Source organism: Plectropomus leopardus, chromosome 6, assembly GCF_008729295.1.
Source record: "Plectropomus leopardus isolate mb chromosome 6, YSFRI_Pleo_2.0, whole genome shotgun sequence".
NCBI classification, from domain to species: Eukaryota; Metazoa; Chordata; class Actinopteri; order Perciformes; family Serranidae; genus Plectropomus; species Plectropomus leopardus.
Window position 1 is genome coordinate 4,972,931 of NC_056468.1, and position 18,739 is coordinate 4,991,669.

At 38.0% G+C, this 18,739-nt stretch overlaps 1 protein-coding gene across 1 annotated transcript in view; it reads left to right on the top strand.

Moving 5' to 3' along the window:
* unc5db (unc-5 netrin receptor Db) overlaps window positions 1-18,739 on the top strand; it is a 269,867-nt gene that overhangs the window by 191,405 nt on the left and 59,723 nt on the right. Inside the window, exons 9-10 of the mRNA XM_042488868.1 lie at window positions 2,542-2,904; window positions 17,268-17,352. Coding sequence (XP_042344802.1) covers window positions 2,542-2,904; window positions 17,268-17,352 — 448 coding nt within the window. The remainder of the gene's footprint in view (window positions 1-2,541; window positions 2,905-17,267; window positions 17,353-18,739) is intronic.

An 18,739-nucleotide genomic window follows, 5' to 3' on the forward strand; every position in this document is an offset into this window, starting at 1 on the left:
AGGCAATGAACAACTGGAATGTAAAAAAAATGTATAGATGATAATATATAAAAAATGTTATTTATTGTATTTTATTTTTTTCTGTAGCATAATTTTAAATTGTTGTTGTAATTATAAATATAGTTTTTGGGACATTTTTCTTTGTTTTTTGATAACTTTCAAATAATCCCCTCTAACTATTTTTAGGTAATTTTCTTGTAACATTTACTGATTTGTTCTGCAGTCTGTGGGACATTTCTTGCCCAGCTGTGCATTGCCTTTTCCCCCCATGTTTTTGGAAGAAATCAAACCAATTTACTCATGTATCAAAGGGTCAAATAGCTTGTGAAAGGTGTCTAAACACAGTACCAGAAAACAAATACCGATCCAAGTTTCAAGGGGTTAAACCCTAAATGTTTCATTCAAATGGGCCACTTGCGGGCGCTATGAATGAAATTGGATAATAAATCAGAAAATATTTGTTCTAAAACTTGCAGGATATATTAAATAATAATGTTGAACCGCGTGCGCGAAATTATTATGAAATAACACAATAGAGGGCGCCACCAGTTCCTAACAAGCACATTCCTCTTTCATAAGATTTGGCTTTAAATCGTTTGTACAAACATCTCCAAACACGCTGGATATTTTTTACCAAGCCATTGAAGCATGTCCCCAAAATATCTCTGGAGGAGAGGAGTGTGGCCCAGTGGAGATTTGGACGTTCATGAATGAGTCAGATCATCATAAAACCTCTTGATTATTTTTGATGCAGGTGTCGTACACTGTCAAAGATCAGGGTGCTACCCAGCTTTCAAGTTTTAAAGGTTCTTGCTGGTTTGAATCCCAGAATCGATGCTTAACTTTATTTATTTATTTATTTATTTATTCGTCTATTTGACTTTTATCGATCCAACATTCTTCACAATTCTTCACAAACAGGTTGAAATTCAAGACTTTGACGGACAGATTAACGTCATGAAACATGGAAAAAAAAAGACTTGAGTGAAAGTTTAAGCTCACCGTATCTTGATCATTTGAGTTCCCTTTGAAAAAATTTGCTCTCCTCCTGTAAATGGCCCTAATGGAATTGTAGTCTCTCCCTTTTTCCGTTTTTTATTTTGTAAGGTGAGAAACAGCTCACTAAAAGGGTGGAAAAGAACTTTAGGGACACACAATAAATGCTAAAAATAAAAAAAAAATAAAAAAAAGACTTTTAAAGGACCCATAATGATTTTCCACACTTGCCCAGTGTTTTTCAAACATCAGATTAAAACTCTATTTACACATAGTGTCAGCTAGCTGGCATACATAAAGCGAGTGTGAAAACAGTTGGAGTAAAAGAAGGAACATCAGTGATGTAAACATATCGCCACACACTGACACTTATCAAAGCTATGGTACGTCAAGAATTACAGAAAATAAATTTGCGCTTATATGACATCACTTGAAAGGTTAACCGCAGAAGTTACTGTAATCATTTATTTACACAGTAAAAAAAAAAAAAGTCATGACTTCCAAAATTTTCAATGATTTTTATGTATTTTTTCAGTTTCGAGGCATGGAAAATATGATTGTGAAATTCCATGAATTTTCCAGGTTTTCCCTGGCTTTGGGAACACTGTAATTTAAAAAAAAAGAAAGAAAGAAAGAAAGTAAATAGTAAATAGTAAATAAATAATAGTTAATACATTTGAAAGAAAAGAAAATGGAAGTGATTTGGGTGCAAAGATGTTGCTGCAAAACAGGAATGGCCCCTCTAGCACTTTTCCACTACATGGTACTGACTCTATTCTACTCTAATCGCCGTTTTTTTGGTTTTCCATTAGGAAAAAGTACCTGGTACCACCTTTTGTAGTACCTGCTCTCCTGGGGTTCCAAAAAAAGCCAACCGGGTACTAAGAGAAAGTACCTGATACCAAAGGCGAGTAGTGTAGAGCAGAGTAGAGCTGGTACCATGTAGTGGAAATGCGGCAGTGCAGTGAAATAAAGCACAACAACAAATGGAGCAACATGTGCCGCATGAAGACACATGCTGCAGAGAGATGTGGCTTTTAAACCTGGTTTGAACTGGATTTATGTTACCTGAGGATATCCAGGAATTTGGATTAATTCTAGAGATTAAAGGAGATTTCAATCTCAAATGTCTGCTTTCTGTAAAATACTAATCTGCTGTATTGTGCTGGGGACAGATATTTCCTGATAATGTTTAATCCGTGTTAACTGAGTGGCACATATTCTGTCTTCTCATATCTTTTTCCTGTCATGAAAAATGAAGGAATTCTTGGCACATTTTTTTTCTCAGCCTTTTAAAATGTCAACTTTTACTTTGCTAAATACAAAAAAAAGACAAAAAATAAAAACCATTTTAAAAAATGTGCACAATCTTGGCCTTATTTAGTTGTATCTGGGACACCAGTGAATTTCATTATCCCATGTGAGCACTGTTCAGGAAACACAGAGGTTGGGCTTTGACTCATTAATTAAACTACTTCCCTACATAATGCGTGTCCCCTGCGAGCGGGCTTTTGAGGTGACTGTGCTATCTCTCCGTCTCCGTAGGCAACCCGCTGCTCCTCAACTCCTCCATGCAGCCCGACTTAACAGTGGGACGGACGTACAGCACGCCCCTCTGCTTCCAGGACAGCGCAGACAAAGAGCTCTTTGACCCCCTGCCAGACATCAAGGTCAAAGTTCAGAGCTCCTTTATGGTTTCACTAGGTGTGGCCGAGCGGGCGGAGTTCCACGCCAAAGCCCCCGCCGAGACGTTCCCGCGGGACCTGAGCCGGGACTACAGCAGCACCGTGGATAGACGCAAGAAAGGCCTGCTCACCCTTAACGGGCCCTTCAGCGCAGGCAAGGAGCAGCTGAGGACCACGGGCGTGTTCAGCTACCCCGGAGGACGCCTGGTGGTGCCAAACACCGGTGAGTTTTACAGGAAGTAGATGAAGTTTTTTTGACACTCTCTGTCTTATTTGAAATCTGACAAGTTGATTTATTAAAAAAATCTTGGAAACCGATTGCCTCGAAAAAGGAAAGTAAAAATAACTTTAAATCTTTAATTTTTGTTTTCTTTATATCTAAGTGTTAAGTTTACTTAAAATGTAGCTCTTTTTACTTAATTTTGTGAAGTTGTCGCAACTTTAAAATGACAATGACACATTTTTCAGTGTTAGCATCTTCAGTAAACCAAGTTAGTTTGACTTACACTGATCATCACAAAGAGGAGTTTGCCAATGATGAAGTTAGAAGATCTGTGAGTTTAATTTTGTTAACATGTTTGAGAAAATGCAAATATGGTTGACTAGTTTGCAGCTGGCAGCATACAGATATATAACAGCTTATATAACACTTGTCGTTTCTAAGTTGCAACAACTTCACAAAATTAAGTAAAAAGAGCTCAATTTTAGGTAAACCTAACAATTAGATAAAGTAAAAATAAATTAATTATTATTAATTAATTATTATTTTAATTAATTATTATTATTACTATTTATATTTACTTTTTTACTATTTACATTTTCTTAAAGTAAGCGCTTTCCTAGATTTTTTTAAAGTAACATCAACTTTTCAGATTTCACAGTGTGCTGAAAAGTCGCTCACACACTCTTGGTGTCCATAATGAGAGGCTGCTCATTACAGAAGCTGTCATAAGCCAGCGCTGTTTAGCATGAGGCACAGCCGTCTCCGAATGTCGTGCAACACAACAAACATCTAAAAATTTTCCACCGTTTCTGTCTCCACTTCCCTGGAGCTTGTTGTTAAATAGTCTGCTGTGTGTGCATCAAGAAACTGCGCTCCTGCTTTGTTGTGTTCTGTCGGCACACACATAAAAAGGTGGTGCAGTGAACTTTTCTCAACTCAAGAAGGTGATACACTGTCTGAAAACAAATCTGAACAAGTGGCTTCCCAACACGATAAGAATAGAACAGCTCATGAGAATTTAACATATAAAAAAAATATGTTGATCGCACATAAATGAAATATGTTAAAACAAAGGATATAATATTAAAATATGAGGAAGAATGGCTTCTTTTCATTTTAAAATGCTGTATTTTTAGTTGCCAAAAGCCCTCTATGGTAGCTCCAAGAGTTCAGGATCTCAGACTGAGGGAATAAAAGATGAGAGCTGTCTGTCTGGATGCCCGTGGCTTTATCTCTTCTTCTGACAGTAAGTCACCCAGATAAATTCGACTTTCCCAATTATTTTGCTCACTATACCAACTATTCCATAGAGTCTGTTCTCAGCCCTGTAATTCAGGTGACCAACATGTAAAGAGGACATCAGTCCAAGTTTTATCAACTATTCCTGAGATTCATCAACATACTTTGACAAAAAAATATTGGTGTTGTACATTTCTGCACACCATGAATATGTTATATTTCAACACTTCATGAATTTAATATCAACAATCCTAAAGTGGCATAGCATATAAGCTGACTTTCAAGAACAAAAAACATAAAAACCTGTGGCTTTAGAGAGTCTTTGGTGCAATTCCGGCGACCTTTTTAGGCACCAAATGTGGGTATTTTTTATCGATCCTGTTTTCCAGCAGAGATTCTGCCCCTAAAACCAAGTATCTGAGCTAAGATATGATTCCCGTAACCATAACCAAGTGTTTTTTTGTGTCTAAACCTAACCACACATAAACAGCAGCCCTGAGCAGTGACTTCTGAGCATTGTAACCTTAAAATGACAACCAAAACTTCATTCTGAAAAAAGAAATTGGAGGGAATTTTTGAACTGCTACCAAAAATACTCTTCTACATACTACCAGTGTACAATTCTGGTGGGGAAAATACTAAATATCTTATGTATGTAGTTAAAAAACAATCAAATGTAATGATTTATCCAAAACAAATTCAAATTTAACCCCAGTTCAGATCAAAGATCCAGACCTGCCAGTTTACACCAACCAGACATGACAGTTAATTGTCTCAGCATAGCAGTGACTTTATGTACTTCCTCTCTAACTTCCAGCTTTTCAGGCTTTTTTTTTTTTTTTTTGTAACTTAATGTAATGTGTAGCTCCTTGAAACAGGAATGTGGATAATGATAGATACTTACTACAGTGGCACTTCTAATATTTAATAAATGAAGAAAACATAAACAAAATCTCCAAAGCACTGCTTTTCCAATGAGCCAGAAGGGCTTGCAGATTTACTGAAGATGCAGGTTTCCTACAAATGCCCATGTTGTCTGTAGAATGAATACTTAAACAAGCAAAAATCCTGCTCTTTTAGAAGGAATCCAATGTTTACAAGAAGATAAGAAGAAGAAAAAAAGATGAAACAAAATTAGTTTATCCATGTTCTCAGCAATTCACTGCTGCACAGCCTTCAGGAGATACTACAAACAAAAAGGAAAAGAATGTGGTCTTAGGTGAGAAAAATAAGTCATGCACACAAGTGTTATTAGTGTATCTCTGGTTTTTTTTTTAAAGTTTATGCCTCACTAACAAGTCATATTCTTACAATTTAACAACTATGAATACATCTACGCACTCTTCGGACCCTATATACTGCAAGCTGTTGCTAAGATCCATCAGCGCCGTTGCCAAGGCAGGTAGCTCTTTGTTATTCCTCCACATCCTCACAGGCTCTCTCAGGCAAACAGGGGTCACGCTGTCATCATGTCCCGCCAACACAAATAGAGCGATTGGAGGAGTTAGCGTGGACCGTTCCAGTTGTCACCAGGTCAGCAGTCTGCGCGAAGCAGTGCACTTATGGCCCTCTTCTGCGGTCCTCGTGTTCGTAGTGGTAGCCCTCGGCCGGCGTGGAGAGGTGAAGTGAAATCAGCCTCCTGCGGCCGCCTTTCAGGCTGAGGGTCTGAGTGGAAGAGTCACTGCTGTCAAGTGCAGCACTCACACGGCCTGTCTGCAGAGACCACTACTCATTAGACTGAACAGTCGGCCATGCGCAGCACTTCACTGCAGATTGCTCAAGTCACCTTAGTGATTATGGAACCAAAATAGCAACATTCATTGCATTTGTATGGCTCTTAAAGAGTGGATAAACACACTCCATAAAAAATGTCTTTCCTCTCTCACTTCTTGTAGTATATAACCATGTAGATTGTTTTATTGAACCCTTTGACAACTGAAGCAGCATCACTTTTTTTTTGCTGCTTTCAGACACCTTTCACAAGTATTAAAACCTTTGAACCCAGAGCAAATTGGTAAAATTTCTGTCAAAAACATTGGAAAAAAAGACAATGACAAACTTGGTAAGAAATGTTCTACAAATAAATATGTTTAGAATTTTTTTTTTTTAAGTTGGGAGAATGTTTTAGGCGGGAAAGGCTATGGAAAAACTCTATTTATGATTATCATAATTGTGTATTTTAAGTTATTCCACAAAATTGTTTTGTCAATTTTGAGACACTATATCAACTTTTTTAAACTAATTACTAATTTTCAGATAGTAAGAGATATTCCACAAATTAATAGATATAGAAAATTATTTTTTTAAAAGCTATGGAAAACTGTGCTCATAATCATAATGTAATCATAATATTAATATCATAATTATGTATTATATATATATATATATATATATATATATATATATATATATATATATATATATATATATATATATATATATATATATATATATATATATATATATGGCACTATATATATGTGTGTGTGTATATATATATATATATATATATACATATATATTGGCACTTTCCAACTTGATTTGTCTTACTAATTTTCAGGTAATTTTCTTGTACTTTTTACTAATATCTTGCTAATTTTTGGATCATTTCTTCTTTTGCTGCACTTGCCTTCTTTCAATGGTTTCAAAAGAAATCAAGCCAGTTTGCCCAGTTTCAAAGGGTTTAACCACAGTTCTGAGATATCTGTTTAAATCGTTGATGGTGTACAATTGAAAATATTTTAAAATTCTCTGGCTAATACACAGACCACAGTATGTACTTTTTCTTTTTTAACTGGAACTACTTTCTGGGTCATTCCTGTTATGCGGCAACATTCTGGTCTCTGATTTTTCATGGGTTTTGTGCATTATATAAGACAAGATACATGTAAAACGGTCGCTAAAACAAATAATAACTGCTCTGGGAAGACTGTTTTTTAGACCATAACTGGGTGGCCAAATGTTGAGGTAACTTTGAGCCATAGCTCTGTGAGTGATCCAGAATTGCCATGCTAAGCTTCTCTGCATTTTTATGAATCTCAAATGTGTTTCAACTTTTTTTTTTTAAATAGTCCAACTTTCTTCATAATTTAGCCTAATAGGTTTGAACCTCAAGACGGCCGGGTTGACATCATGAAACATGGGGTAAAAAGGCAGTAGTGACAGTTTAAGATCACCCCACTTTTCTCCTTTGAGTTTCCTCCCAAACATTTTTGTCACTTACTAAGAATGATCTCCATGGAATTGTATTTTTTTTTTTTTTTCTAACTGGGTGGAAAAGAATTTAAGGGACACACAATATATGATGAACATTGTAAAATAAATATTTAAAAAAGAAAAAAGATAAATATTTTTCACATTTTAAAGAAAATATGAGGAAATAATTTGGATACAAAGATGTTGCTGTGTAACAGGAAGCAGATTTACATTTTCACGGATAGCAAGGATTTGCTTGCTTCACTCTGCCTCTGACCAGCTTTCACTGACATCCTTACCCTAACGAATCCCACTCTTCTTGTCTAAACCTAAGCAATGCAACCAACAAAGGCAATGAGTACTAACTTTATGCATCATTCTTTCACTATCATAGTTTATTAATAAAATACGTTTAACAATGAAAAGGCTACAATAAAAGCTTAAACACAACTGGACATATTCCAGTAGGAATCTGATGCCAAATCAGACAAAGTAACAAGATTACATGTTTTCCATATGTTTAGCGTGTAGCTACATGTAGCAGTGTACTTGCAGCTGGGGAATGACTTTTTATAGCAGCGCTTTCACCTGTAAGAAATCACCAGTAAATCTCCAAAAGACAACTAGACATTTTCCAGCTGAAATATGAATCAAAATCAAGAAAAAAATAACATCAGCAACCAGAATTGCATGTTTCCCTGACATTAGCACATAGCCTCTTGACATTAGCTTGACTCAAAAGTAGAAGATCACTTAGGAAACAAAGTGTTCACAGTCTGAAGTTTTTGCTCACAGGGAGCAAGCATAATAGGTCCCTTTTAAGGTGACCATTTCCAACCTGAGGGAGAGAACCTTTAAAAGGGTTACGTTGTAAATTGGAGGGGACTGAGAAGATTAATGTGATAGCATAACCTACTTAACATATTCTCCTCCAACAACTCATCTTTATTTCTCAGAATGTTTTATAATAATTGCTAATTTATGAAGAAATACTACATAGTTTTATACATTCAGGTTTTTAAAAATCATTCTAATTAAACTTCTGAGAGGGGAAACTGACTCATGAATACTGCATACTATACAGAATTACATATATCCATAGAACAATATTTAATGAGTGAGTCCCAGTTTTCTTTGGTTATTATGTTTGTACATGTGCATATTAGTAGAGTAACAGAGAGAACTACACTTTTGATGTTATGTACATTCCTGTCATAAGTATCATGCTTTTACACTGATTGACTGTGCTGGCTGTGGTTCTTGTCTTTGGTTGATTACAACCACAGACTGTATATAAAGATGGACAACATGACAGCTTCCACAGAGGGTGGCTTTTCAATCTCAACCGCCCCCTGGTGTTTGACTGCAGTATAGGTCATAAAGCCCGCGCCTCCATGTTAATGTATGGGACATAGGCCAAACTCAAACCTCAAAGTACACACCAAATACATTTTTTCCCAAAGATGGTTTCTGTCACTGACGGCTAATCACCCTGATGTTTGTGGTAGATTTTATGATAAGTTAGGTTTTAATGAGTAATTCAATACTATAACGAGGGGATTTTTGCCATGTTTAACATCTTTGTTTGCCAATCCATGGGCTTACATTCAATTGAGCTGGTCAAATGGATGTTTTGGCAAGAACTTCCCCAACACTGATATCACCACTGTGCATACTCCCTCTCAGTAACATCACAATCGCAAGATGGCAACACTGGTGTATCGGATATTTTAACCTCACTTAAGCATAGCTGGGAGAGGTGGGGTCGTGTTGTCCATCTTTCTATACAGTCTGTGGTTGAAACATAAACACAACATTAATTAAAGTATAATGCATTTAGCATCACAAACTCAGTCGCTTTTTTTCTAAGTGATATGTCTTAGGCACCTGGACTTGCTTAGTTGTCTTGATTACATTTCACCCCTCAGCTGATTGGCTATTTCAGTTCTAACTGACTAGTCAGGATTCGCAGGCTTTGAACCTTGTGTGGGTGTGAACCCTTACAGAGTCGTTGAGGTCACATGTTAGCTCTGAGTGTCAGAGTCGTTAGGGTCACATGTGAGTCGTTGACCCACCTGACCATCGAGTGGGTCATTAAGGTTCAATGGATCCAGGTGTGAATGGGTGTAAAGTCATCTGGAGGGAGATCTCAGGACTGCAGAGTAAGTGGGTGATAAGTGGTGTGGTAGGCGACCTCCGATGTTTAACAATGGTTGTTCCAGTCTGACAAATATGCAGTTTGACCTCCCCAGACAGCTTAACAGCCATTCAACAGCCATTCACACCTGCACCCGGGTAACCCCAATGACCCACATCATGGGGGTGGGTCAATGTTCCACATGTGATCTTGATGACTCTGTAAGGGTTCACACCCACACAGAGTTTAAAGCCTGCAACTCTCAACCAGTCTGTTAGAACTGAAGAAGCCCCTCAGATGAGAGGTAAAACCCCTCCAAGAAACTAATGGCAGATTCATATATTTCTACACCATGTTTTAATGTTAAAAATGCAAGTGGAGGGCACAGTGATGAAGCATTAGTCTGTTTGCAGGTGGAATTGTGGGGAACAGTTAGCCTGTCGTCAGTGTTGTGTATTGTCAATTAATTAAGTTGTTTGCTTTGTTTTTTTCTGCTTTTTTTTAGCAGAATCCCGTAGGAACAGTTTTCACTCTAACTACACCCACCAACGATATCATAGCACAGAAGGAAGTGTACATACTACTAGTTCACCTAGCACCACTGAGTTAGCTAATGTTAAAGGTCAACTGGGAAAGACACCATACATTTTTACATCATGCACTGTCACAAGCCCTTTTTTTATGAGTAGATGTAGTCAGTTGGCGGGTGTAGTTCTGTAAAAAGAAAACAGCTCCTTGCACAAAACTGCTCACAAAAAGGTCTGGAATACCTTGAGTAAACAAGTCATGATTTCTGGAAAGAGACATTGCTGTTGAGATTTTTCAGATGTTTCTTTTTTTTCTTTTTTTTTTTTTTTTTGACGCTTTGAGCTCCACAAGCCATCTAATTTCATTGTATTGGGGAGAAGACAGATATTTCTATAGATGATTCATCTTTGAGTCCTTGAGTCCATCTTTGAGCAGTGTTTCTCAACCTAGGGGCCATGTGAACAAGGGAGGGACATTCAGTTCTCTGTGAGAGTGAGAAATGTAAAAATAGAATCGCCATATTCATCACAGTAGGGGTGTTGATTCTCACGTCACACATGTAGTCATGTACAGTATTGTACTCTATTCCAGATTTACCTATAGTACAGGCAAAATGTACCATCAAATCTTAGACATCTCTGATTACAAATATAGAAGTGAAACACAGTCTTCTTCCATTACAGCAGAGCTTATATATTACATTTGTGTAGCTTGTCTGTCAGTCAAATAATGACAAACTCTCCTATCATGATCTTAGTGTGGTCAGAATGATTTTCTCGGACAGCCGTTTTTGTCAAATGATTCAAGTTGTTTCTGCAGCAAAAAGTTCAGAGACTGTGGATGTGACTTCCACTGTGGCTATAAAAGGTGTTACAATAGTCAGAACCCCCTGCAGGGTGAACTACGCTTCCTAAACACCTTTTTGGACTGACTAACTTTAAAAGAAGCTATTTAAGATGACTGGAAGAAACTTAATAGTCTGGCAACTTGAAGGCTACAAACAGCCATAATGCAATGCTCTTCCAGTTTAACATGCGGTACATAATAAATATGCTCTAACATCTAATCAGTAATAATTGTTTGAAAAAAAATAAGGGCTGTTGGGCTTAATTGCTTTTTTTTATTGTGTTCACAATTCCATCATTTTGCATTTCAAAACATTTCCATCTTGACAAGGTAAAGTAAGTCTTACCAGTTCTTTGTTTGGAAATCAACTGACACAGTTTGAACTTTTCAGTAGTTCCAGTTTAGTTGCTTTCTCTGATTCATACAGGTCCTGTATGTGTGAAACTATTGTTTCCTGCGACAGTAACACGTATGACTGTTCACAACATGCCAACCTGAGGACGTTAATTAGACCTGAGTCTTCCACCATTTTGACTGGCCTGCAGTCAGTTGTCGTCCATTTATCAGCGCTGTAGTGAAATTTTTCCATTTCGTTTCATCCACGTCTGTAGAGATTAACACTCTCCAAAATAGTGCTTTGCCAGCTGTGGCAATGCGGTTGCCCACTGACATCAGTGTGATTAGCTGCACCTGTGAGCTCAGCTCATAGGTGTGAGCAGTTTCCAGATTGTTTTGGAGCAATATGCAGAAATATTAAAATACAGTTGACAAAAAAATCATTATATTATACTGTTTTATTATATTTTATGGTACTGCATGCAAAACACAGCATGGTGTTTGCCCAAAACTGCATGGGACTAGCAAAACATGGGTGTGGCTGTAAAGGGGAGACTCAGTTCCTCCATTGCACCTTTTGTACATACATTTTGTGGTCTTGATATTCCATTTTTAATTGTATATTATATATTGTGTTTATATTTTCCTTTATATATTATTCTATTTAAAGTTACTATTTTTATTCTTCCTCTATGTTAATTGCTTTGCACCAAAACACCAAGTCAGATTCCTTGTATGTGTAAATGTACTTGGCAATAGAACCTGATTCTGATTCTCATGGATACCCTTAGAACACATTTTCATGCGGATATCTTGAGGTCAAAGGTTAAGGGACTCCTGTGAAATGGCCACGCCATTTTTCCATCACCAAAATGTAGCCTAATTTTGGAGCAGTATCTTGCCCCTTTACTAAAAAGCTTGCACAATCCTTGAATGAATTACCATCATGCTAGCTTTAAAACTCAACCTCTTTGAGACAGGAATGTTGGCCAGAATTGACAGCGACAAAAACAATGCACATGAACACCAAAATTTGCTTCTAAAAACAAATCAATAGGCTGTCTTCTTGTGGCTGCAGTGGGGAAGTAGAAAATGTTTTTTTGCTTGTTTTAGGTGAACTGACCCTTTAAATAATGCAATGCTTAACATAGCACAAGAAATCCGGTTGTAACTGACTTACTCTTGGCTTACGATCTTCACATCTGTCAGTTTTCTCCATCGCTACATAGCAGCTTCTGCCGTCATGTAACACAACATTTATTTAATGAAAACAAACAGCTAAAAATGCACATTTCACAGACGACTGAGATATTACAGAATACTCATTTTCCACAGAGCTGCCAAAAACTGTCTTTATCTGTCATCTCCCACTCTGCTCCTCTGAACCTTTTATTTGTAAACAGGCCTTTTATGTGGTCTCATCTCTTCAGTGTGAATGCCTCCTCATTCACACAGACACAGATGAATAGTGTCAAGCAACAGTGGCAGGGCACTGTTGCTCTGCACAGATCTCCATTTGCTTCTTAGATGTTGCATAATCAAAAGTATAGCAAGCGTTACGGGTTGGGAGACCATAGTAAATAGAAAATATGTTGTATATGTATTTCTTGTAGACAGTGTCTAATTCAGACTAACGGTGTTTACAACTTCATTCAGATCAAACACTGATTCATGTGCTCATTTATTCCTGTTCAGGCTGATCGGATGAACCTGGACTGTTTGTTTGCTCCAGATTTGGTCACATCTGATATTTTTGAGTTCTTCAAGAGTTATAATTTCACAGAGCGTTGTTGTGATTACTCATTTAGCTTCATATTCTGTGCCATAATTTCCAGGCTCCCTCGACAAATTGTGTTTTAAAGCTATGTTACACCTTATGGCTGGTCATTGATTGTTGAAATACTCCATTAAGCAGCTCTTGGGAGAGGTCTTTACATTTAGGAAAGAGAGCATGGTTTAGGATAAGATGAAAATATTTCTGGCAGAAGGGCATTTCTGGCAGACAGCCCTGAAGGCTAGCTACTCCTATTTGCCTTAAAACTATGTCCTTCCTTTCCTTGACAGTCTGCTTTGGTCTACATGATAAAAATGTTGTCATCCACTTATATCCGTGAGGGTCTGCACAGACCTCTGTGTGAACATTTATGAGCAGAGCCAAAATATGTGACTGCGCTGATGTGTGGATATATTAATAGATCTGGATACTGGATACCAAGATGGCACCTAATCAGATCAATCAAATGAAAGCTGCTGGCCTGACGCATGGGCTTATAAAGTTCCTGGTTTTGTAGTTAACTTCTACGGTATGTTGTCCACTGTTTATCTGCAAAATGGAACGCCAGACCAATGTGAACCGTCAGTTGTAGTGTGAATGGAACCACGTGTGCGACCAGTACAAGTCTATTGCTGTCAGTGGGTGTAAGACGCTTGTCCTAGACTTAAGGCCACTCTGTGTGGGATGTGCCATTGTTTTTCCCATATGGAGAGCGGTTGCGCCCAACAAGGCCGAAGCCCAACCCTTTGCGTGATGCACCTGGCAAAATTGCCTCCAAGCGCTGCACTCAAAGTTCAGATTACCTCAACTTCTACCTGTTGTTTGCCGCTGACCTTTCAAAGTGCAGGCAAAGAAATAACAGGGGATGTAGCGAGAAGACATGCAAGCAAGGGAGGTAGAGAAAAACTCCTCCTCTTCCCCGAACTTTTAAACAACAGCCAGTAAAAGTAACGCACGGTGAAATGTCAGTCAAATGACACTACCAGGGTTATGACGATGCATTTAGTTTATGAACTTAGCTAAATCGATTGCTGAAGTTAGCGTAGCTGTTTATGCACTATGGCAGAACATGTATGGCTGTGCTATGTGAAAGGAGCTATGCATCAGATCACAAGCATCTGGCCTGAATGACAAATGCATTGTACTCAAAACGGTCGTCTTCTTTGAGGTTTAACCCTCTGTGACTCTAGCTATGTAGATGACATATGGCTGCTCTTGCCTCTGCAAGTGTCTGCACTTTGTCTTTGTGGTGAGCAAAGAGCAAATTTCTTATCATGGGAGGGCAACTTAACTTCTGAGTGCAACGTCTGAAACTGATGCAACTGGAGTCACATCACCAAAGAGAGAATGAATCAGCTTTGAGTCATATTATAAGGTCAGTCTGTGAGAAAACCTCACTGCAGTGAACCAAACAAAATTCAGCCAGCCACAGACACAGTGGAGTGTGTAACCTGGTAACCTGGACCTACAGTATGTGCTAAGAACCAAGAAGTCATTATTAGTTAATACATTAGGTAGATGTATGGTATATTTCACAATTGGAAAACCATTGGGGATAGGGCAGAAATCCATTCTGTTCCTAATTTATTGGTCAAAGCGAAAAGAGAGACATAAGAGAGAGGGGGGATTTTTTTTGCTAATTCCTCCAAACCTCATCAGTGGCACTCATGGTTTAAAATGTATCAAAACAAATAAAGTCTACTGGTAAATTACTTTTACATTTGGAAATACATTTAACAAAAAAAGCTGAAGGTCATGACATCAACATCATTTATATAGACAGGGTGATTCAAAGAGCTTTACAAAAGACATGGGATACCAGTTGGCTAAAAAATGAAAGATTAAACTTTAGAAAAATATAAAAAAGGATAAATTGTCACAGAATTAACTTTACTCTGCAGATAAATAGCCTCAAGGTTTAATATGAGTAATAAAAAATGTATGGTTTTAGGTTCTATTCAAAAAGTTCACACAGTTTATTCAAAGGATTTTCATGTCACCGTGCCAGCAGTTGCCATGGCCAGAGGCGTTACCTTTTTGGGCTGCTGTCTGTCTGTCCATCTGTCTGTCTGTCTGTACGGCCATCCCATTCCCATGAACTCCATAGGTCAAAAATGCCTTGAGGGAATTTCTTTGACTTTGGCAAAAACATTCACTTGGACTCAACGATGAAGTGATATGATTTTGGTGGTCAAAGGTCACTGTGATCTTGCATCCATCTTGTTCTCATGAATAGAGTATTTCAAGGAGGCCTGAAGGGAGTTTGCTAAAATTTGACACAAACTTAAGAATTAACTGATTAGAATTTGATGATCGAAAATAAAAGGTCAAAGTCAAGGTTTCTGGCTATTACTTGACATTATATCTCAGGAACAGAAGGGGAGACATTTGGTCAGATACTGAACTAGTGACACTAATCTTGGGTGTCCACCTTGAAACTGTGCTGATTGTATAGATCTTGTGTGCTGCTGTGTGTGAATCATCCATGTTTTCACAGAAATGAATGAAAATTGTAAGTACAACTTGAATGCTTTTCAGAGGGATACAACTGCAAGGCAGTAATTGTAGTTGTACTCTTGACTCCTGTCTCATAATTGTCGGCAAACATTCCTCACCTGTGAAGTCGTGGAGTCTTGTGGAGTCCGACTGAGAAGGTTAGATAAAAGTGAATAGTGCAACAGCTAATAAGCTCCCTCCATTTTGGACTCTCTGACTTGCCATCCCCTCAAAGGTCAGCACTGTCAAGACAGCTTGATTTTTGTCAACATTTCAAACTTTTGGGTCAAAATTTACCAAAGTTGAAGTTGGCTCAAACAAAAACAGCAAATTGACTTTGCCCCCACAAGGAAATCCAGTAATTGCAACGATGTTGTCATGTTGCCAGGATACAACAACTGGCTTCTAGACTAAGACAATTTTTTTGTTTGGTTGTTATTTTTATTTTTTTTTTTTACATTAGATACAATATTAACATTATTCCTTACCGGAGTACACTTGCATCATCATTTACATGACATTTGTTTATACTGTCACACCATGTAGAAAAGAGCGCTAATCGCAAGATTCCAAGCAACAATGTACAAACGTTTGGATTATGCCTGCAATAGATTATATTTTAGAGCCCATGTCAAAGGAGACCCTCTCACCTGCTTTTCTGTTTTATCAGCCATGGACATGCAGTTCAGAGTACTAAATCAGATTTGTGTCTCAGATTTCTGAGAACATTTGCAGTGTTGAAAAATGCCTTTCCAATTCTACTCACTGTCTGCTATTCATGTTCAATAGCAGTCCACTTCTGTACCTGAGTACACAATAACTGTATTCTGAATCACCTTTTTAGGTGCTTGCATCGATCGTATGTATACGCATGTATGCATACTTATACGTAGGTTAGGTTTAGGACACATGGTGAGAACCTACCTTAAAGTAACCCAAAGTTCACCTGGTTTCACCTGGGACACAAACACTGGTCTCCTGGTGTAAAGTCCTGTGTTTGTGTGACCCATCCACTACCCCAACCTGCCTTTCGCTCATAGCACTATGGCTTAAGAGACTGTGTGGTTTTGTTCCAGACAACAAAAACCCACCACAAACCCTTCGGGTTACGTGCAAATTTGTGACTCATGATGAAGTGGGTTATACCCTTTTTTTGGTGCATCACTTTTTCTAGGTATGCATACAATCAGTGCATGAAGACAACCTGAGTAAAGTCAAATATGTCTGTTGTCTGTCACAAGACATAGAAGTAAAGTGATAGCAAAACTGTGGAGGGAGGAGGTTGGGGCGGATGGTTGGAGCCTTGGAGGCTGCTGTTCATAACCAACATTCAGTGTTTTTAACAAGTCACATTAATATTTTTGGTAATGGTTGCAGGTTTTGGAAGGACCACAATGTAGATCTATGTCTTTTGTCTTTTATTTTGAAGGATATTCGGGGCAATGGACACACCACAACCTGAACAAACATCACTGTTAACAGCCAATTGAAATTCAGAACCTCATACATGCTTAAAGCTGTGCCCAATCCGGTCTATATATTTTAGTCTAAGTTATTTGTGGCAAGATCAGTTTTTCATATGTTTTCATATTTTTACAAAAAGTCACAGTGGAAAATTATATGAGGATTTATATGTTTGGTTTACTTTATTCTTTCATATGCCAATGTTCATTCAAGTGAAATGAAGCTCCTATAAATATTCTTATACTGTAATCCCTGCATGTAGGACATGCCATAAGTCCTTATTTTCACCTTTTCTGTCAGGCTGTTGGAGTCGTTGTTGTTGTTGACACATTTCTGTATGTTTTCCAGGGGTCAGCCTGCTTGTGCCTCATGGAGCTGTGGCTGAGAATATGTCCTGGGAGATGTACATGGTGATCAATCAGGGAGAGGCAAGGTGAGACCAGAGTTTACCCAAATATCATTTCGAGCATCTATCTGTCTGTCAGTCTCCCCGTATCTTATCATCCATCTCACCTGACTCTCCATCCTCTGTCCTCACTGTCCTGATTCTCTTTAATTATTGACCATCCTCCATTACTTCCACTACAGCTGAAGAGTCATATGCTGCTCAATAGGACCTTCTCTTCTAAACACTTACTACTGAAGCAGAGTATAAAGTTACAAAAGTAATGCTGCAAAATGCAACCTAAAGGTCTGCATTTGCAAATGTTTCTAGATGTCACTTGCAAAAGCAAGTGTTTGTTTCTAAAAACTTTCTGACTCTCTTACCCTTACACACTCAGCCCCAAGTTTGTTGCTTCCTACTGAAGTTTTAAATCTTACTAGCAGCTCATAAATACACATACTTTTTAAAGGCTGTGTAATTTCATAAACAGCAGGGCAGTCTAGTCTCCAGCAAACATACTCAAATTGGAGGAAATAGTGAATTTGTTGGGGACTGTGAAAGATGAGCCCACATTTGGTGCTGTAGTGCAGGGTTTTTCAAATGGGTTATGTTTACCTCCAGAGGTGCTTTGGAATACTTCAGGGGGTACCTGAGATCTGTTTTTAATGTTGATTTACAGTTACTGAACTGCAAACCTTTTTTGTTTATTTGTTTTTCCATTTGAAAAATACATAAAAAGGACATATTGTGATATAAATATTCAAAGTGACTGCCCTCTACTGGTTGAAACCCAGCTATTGCAATTAAATTTTGCCATTGGCTGATCTGGTTCCAGATTACGCATATGGCAGCGGATTTCGTCACCAACTATCCCAAAACTTGATTTCCAGGATATAAGATCACTGAGTAGTTGAAAAAAAAAAAACAAAAGAAATCATGAACAATTCCTAAAATACAGAATGGGCTGGGATTTGCATACTTTGAGATTTTTTTGTGAGTCCCTTTGTGTCATTCTGTGTCCCCTTTCTAAGTTTAGAGGTTTTGCAGGTTTGTTAATGCAGCACATGCTGAACACTTCATGAGTTCTGTTTTTCTTTAGCAGCAGTTTGTGGAGTATGAGTTGAAGGGTTGATAACTGATCAGGCAGTGTGATCTGAGCTGATGTAATCAGATCAAAAGTTTAGAGGAGCAGCAGCTACAGAGGCGAGTGAAAGCAAAATTTAGACACTGAGCAGTGAACAGCTGAGTTTCACTTTCACTGCCCTTTGCATTCTGCTGCTCCGTCTGTGCCCAGGGTACGCTCTGTGCCCACAGTATGCTCTGTGCCCACAGTACGCTCTTTGCCCCGAGAGTGTGATGCAATGAATAACTGAATGGTATCTGTATTCCAACAGCTCTTCACATTAATGGTGCAGCTCCAAAATAGAAAATACAT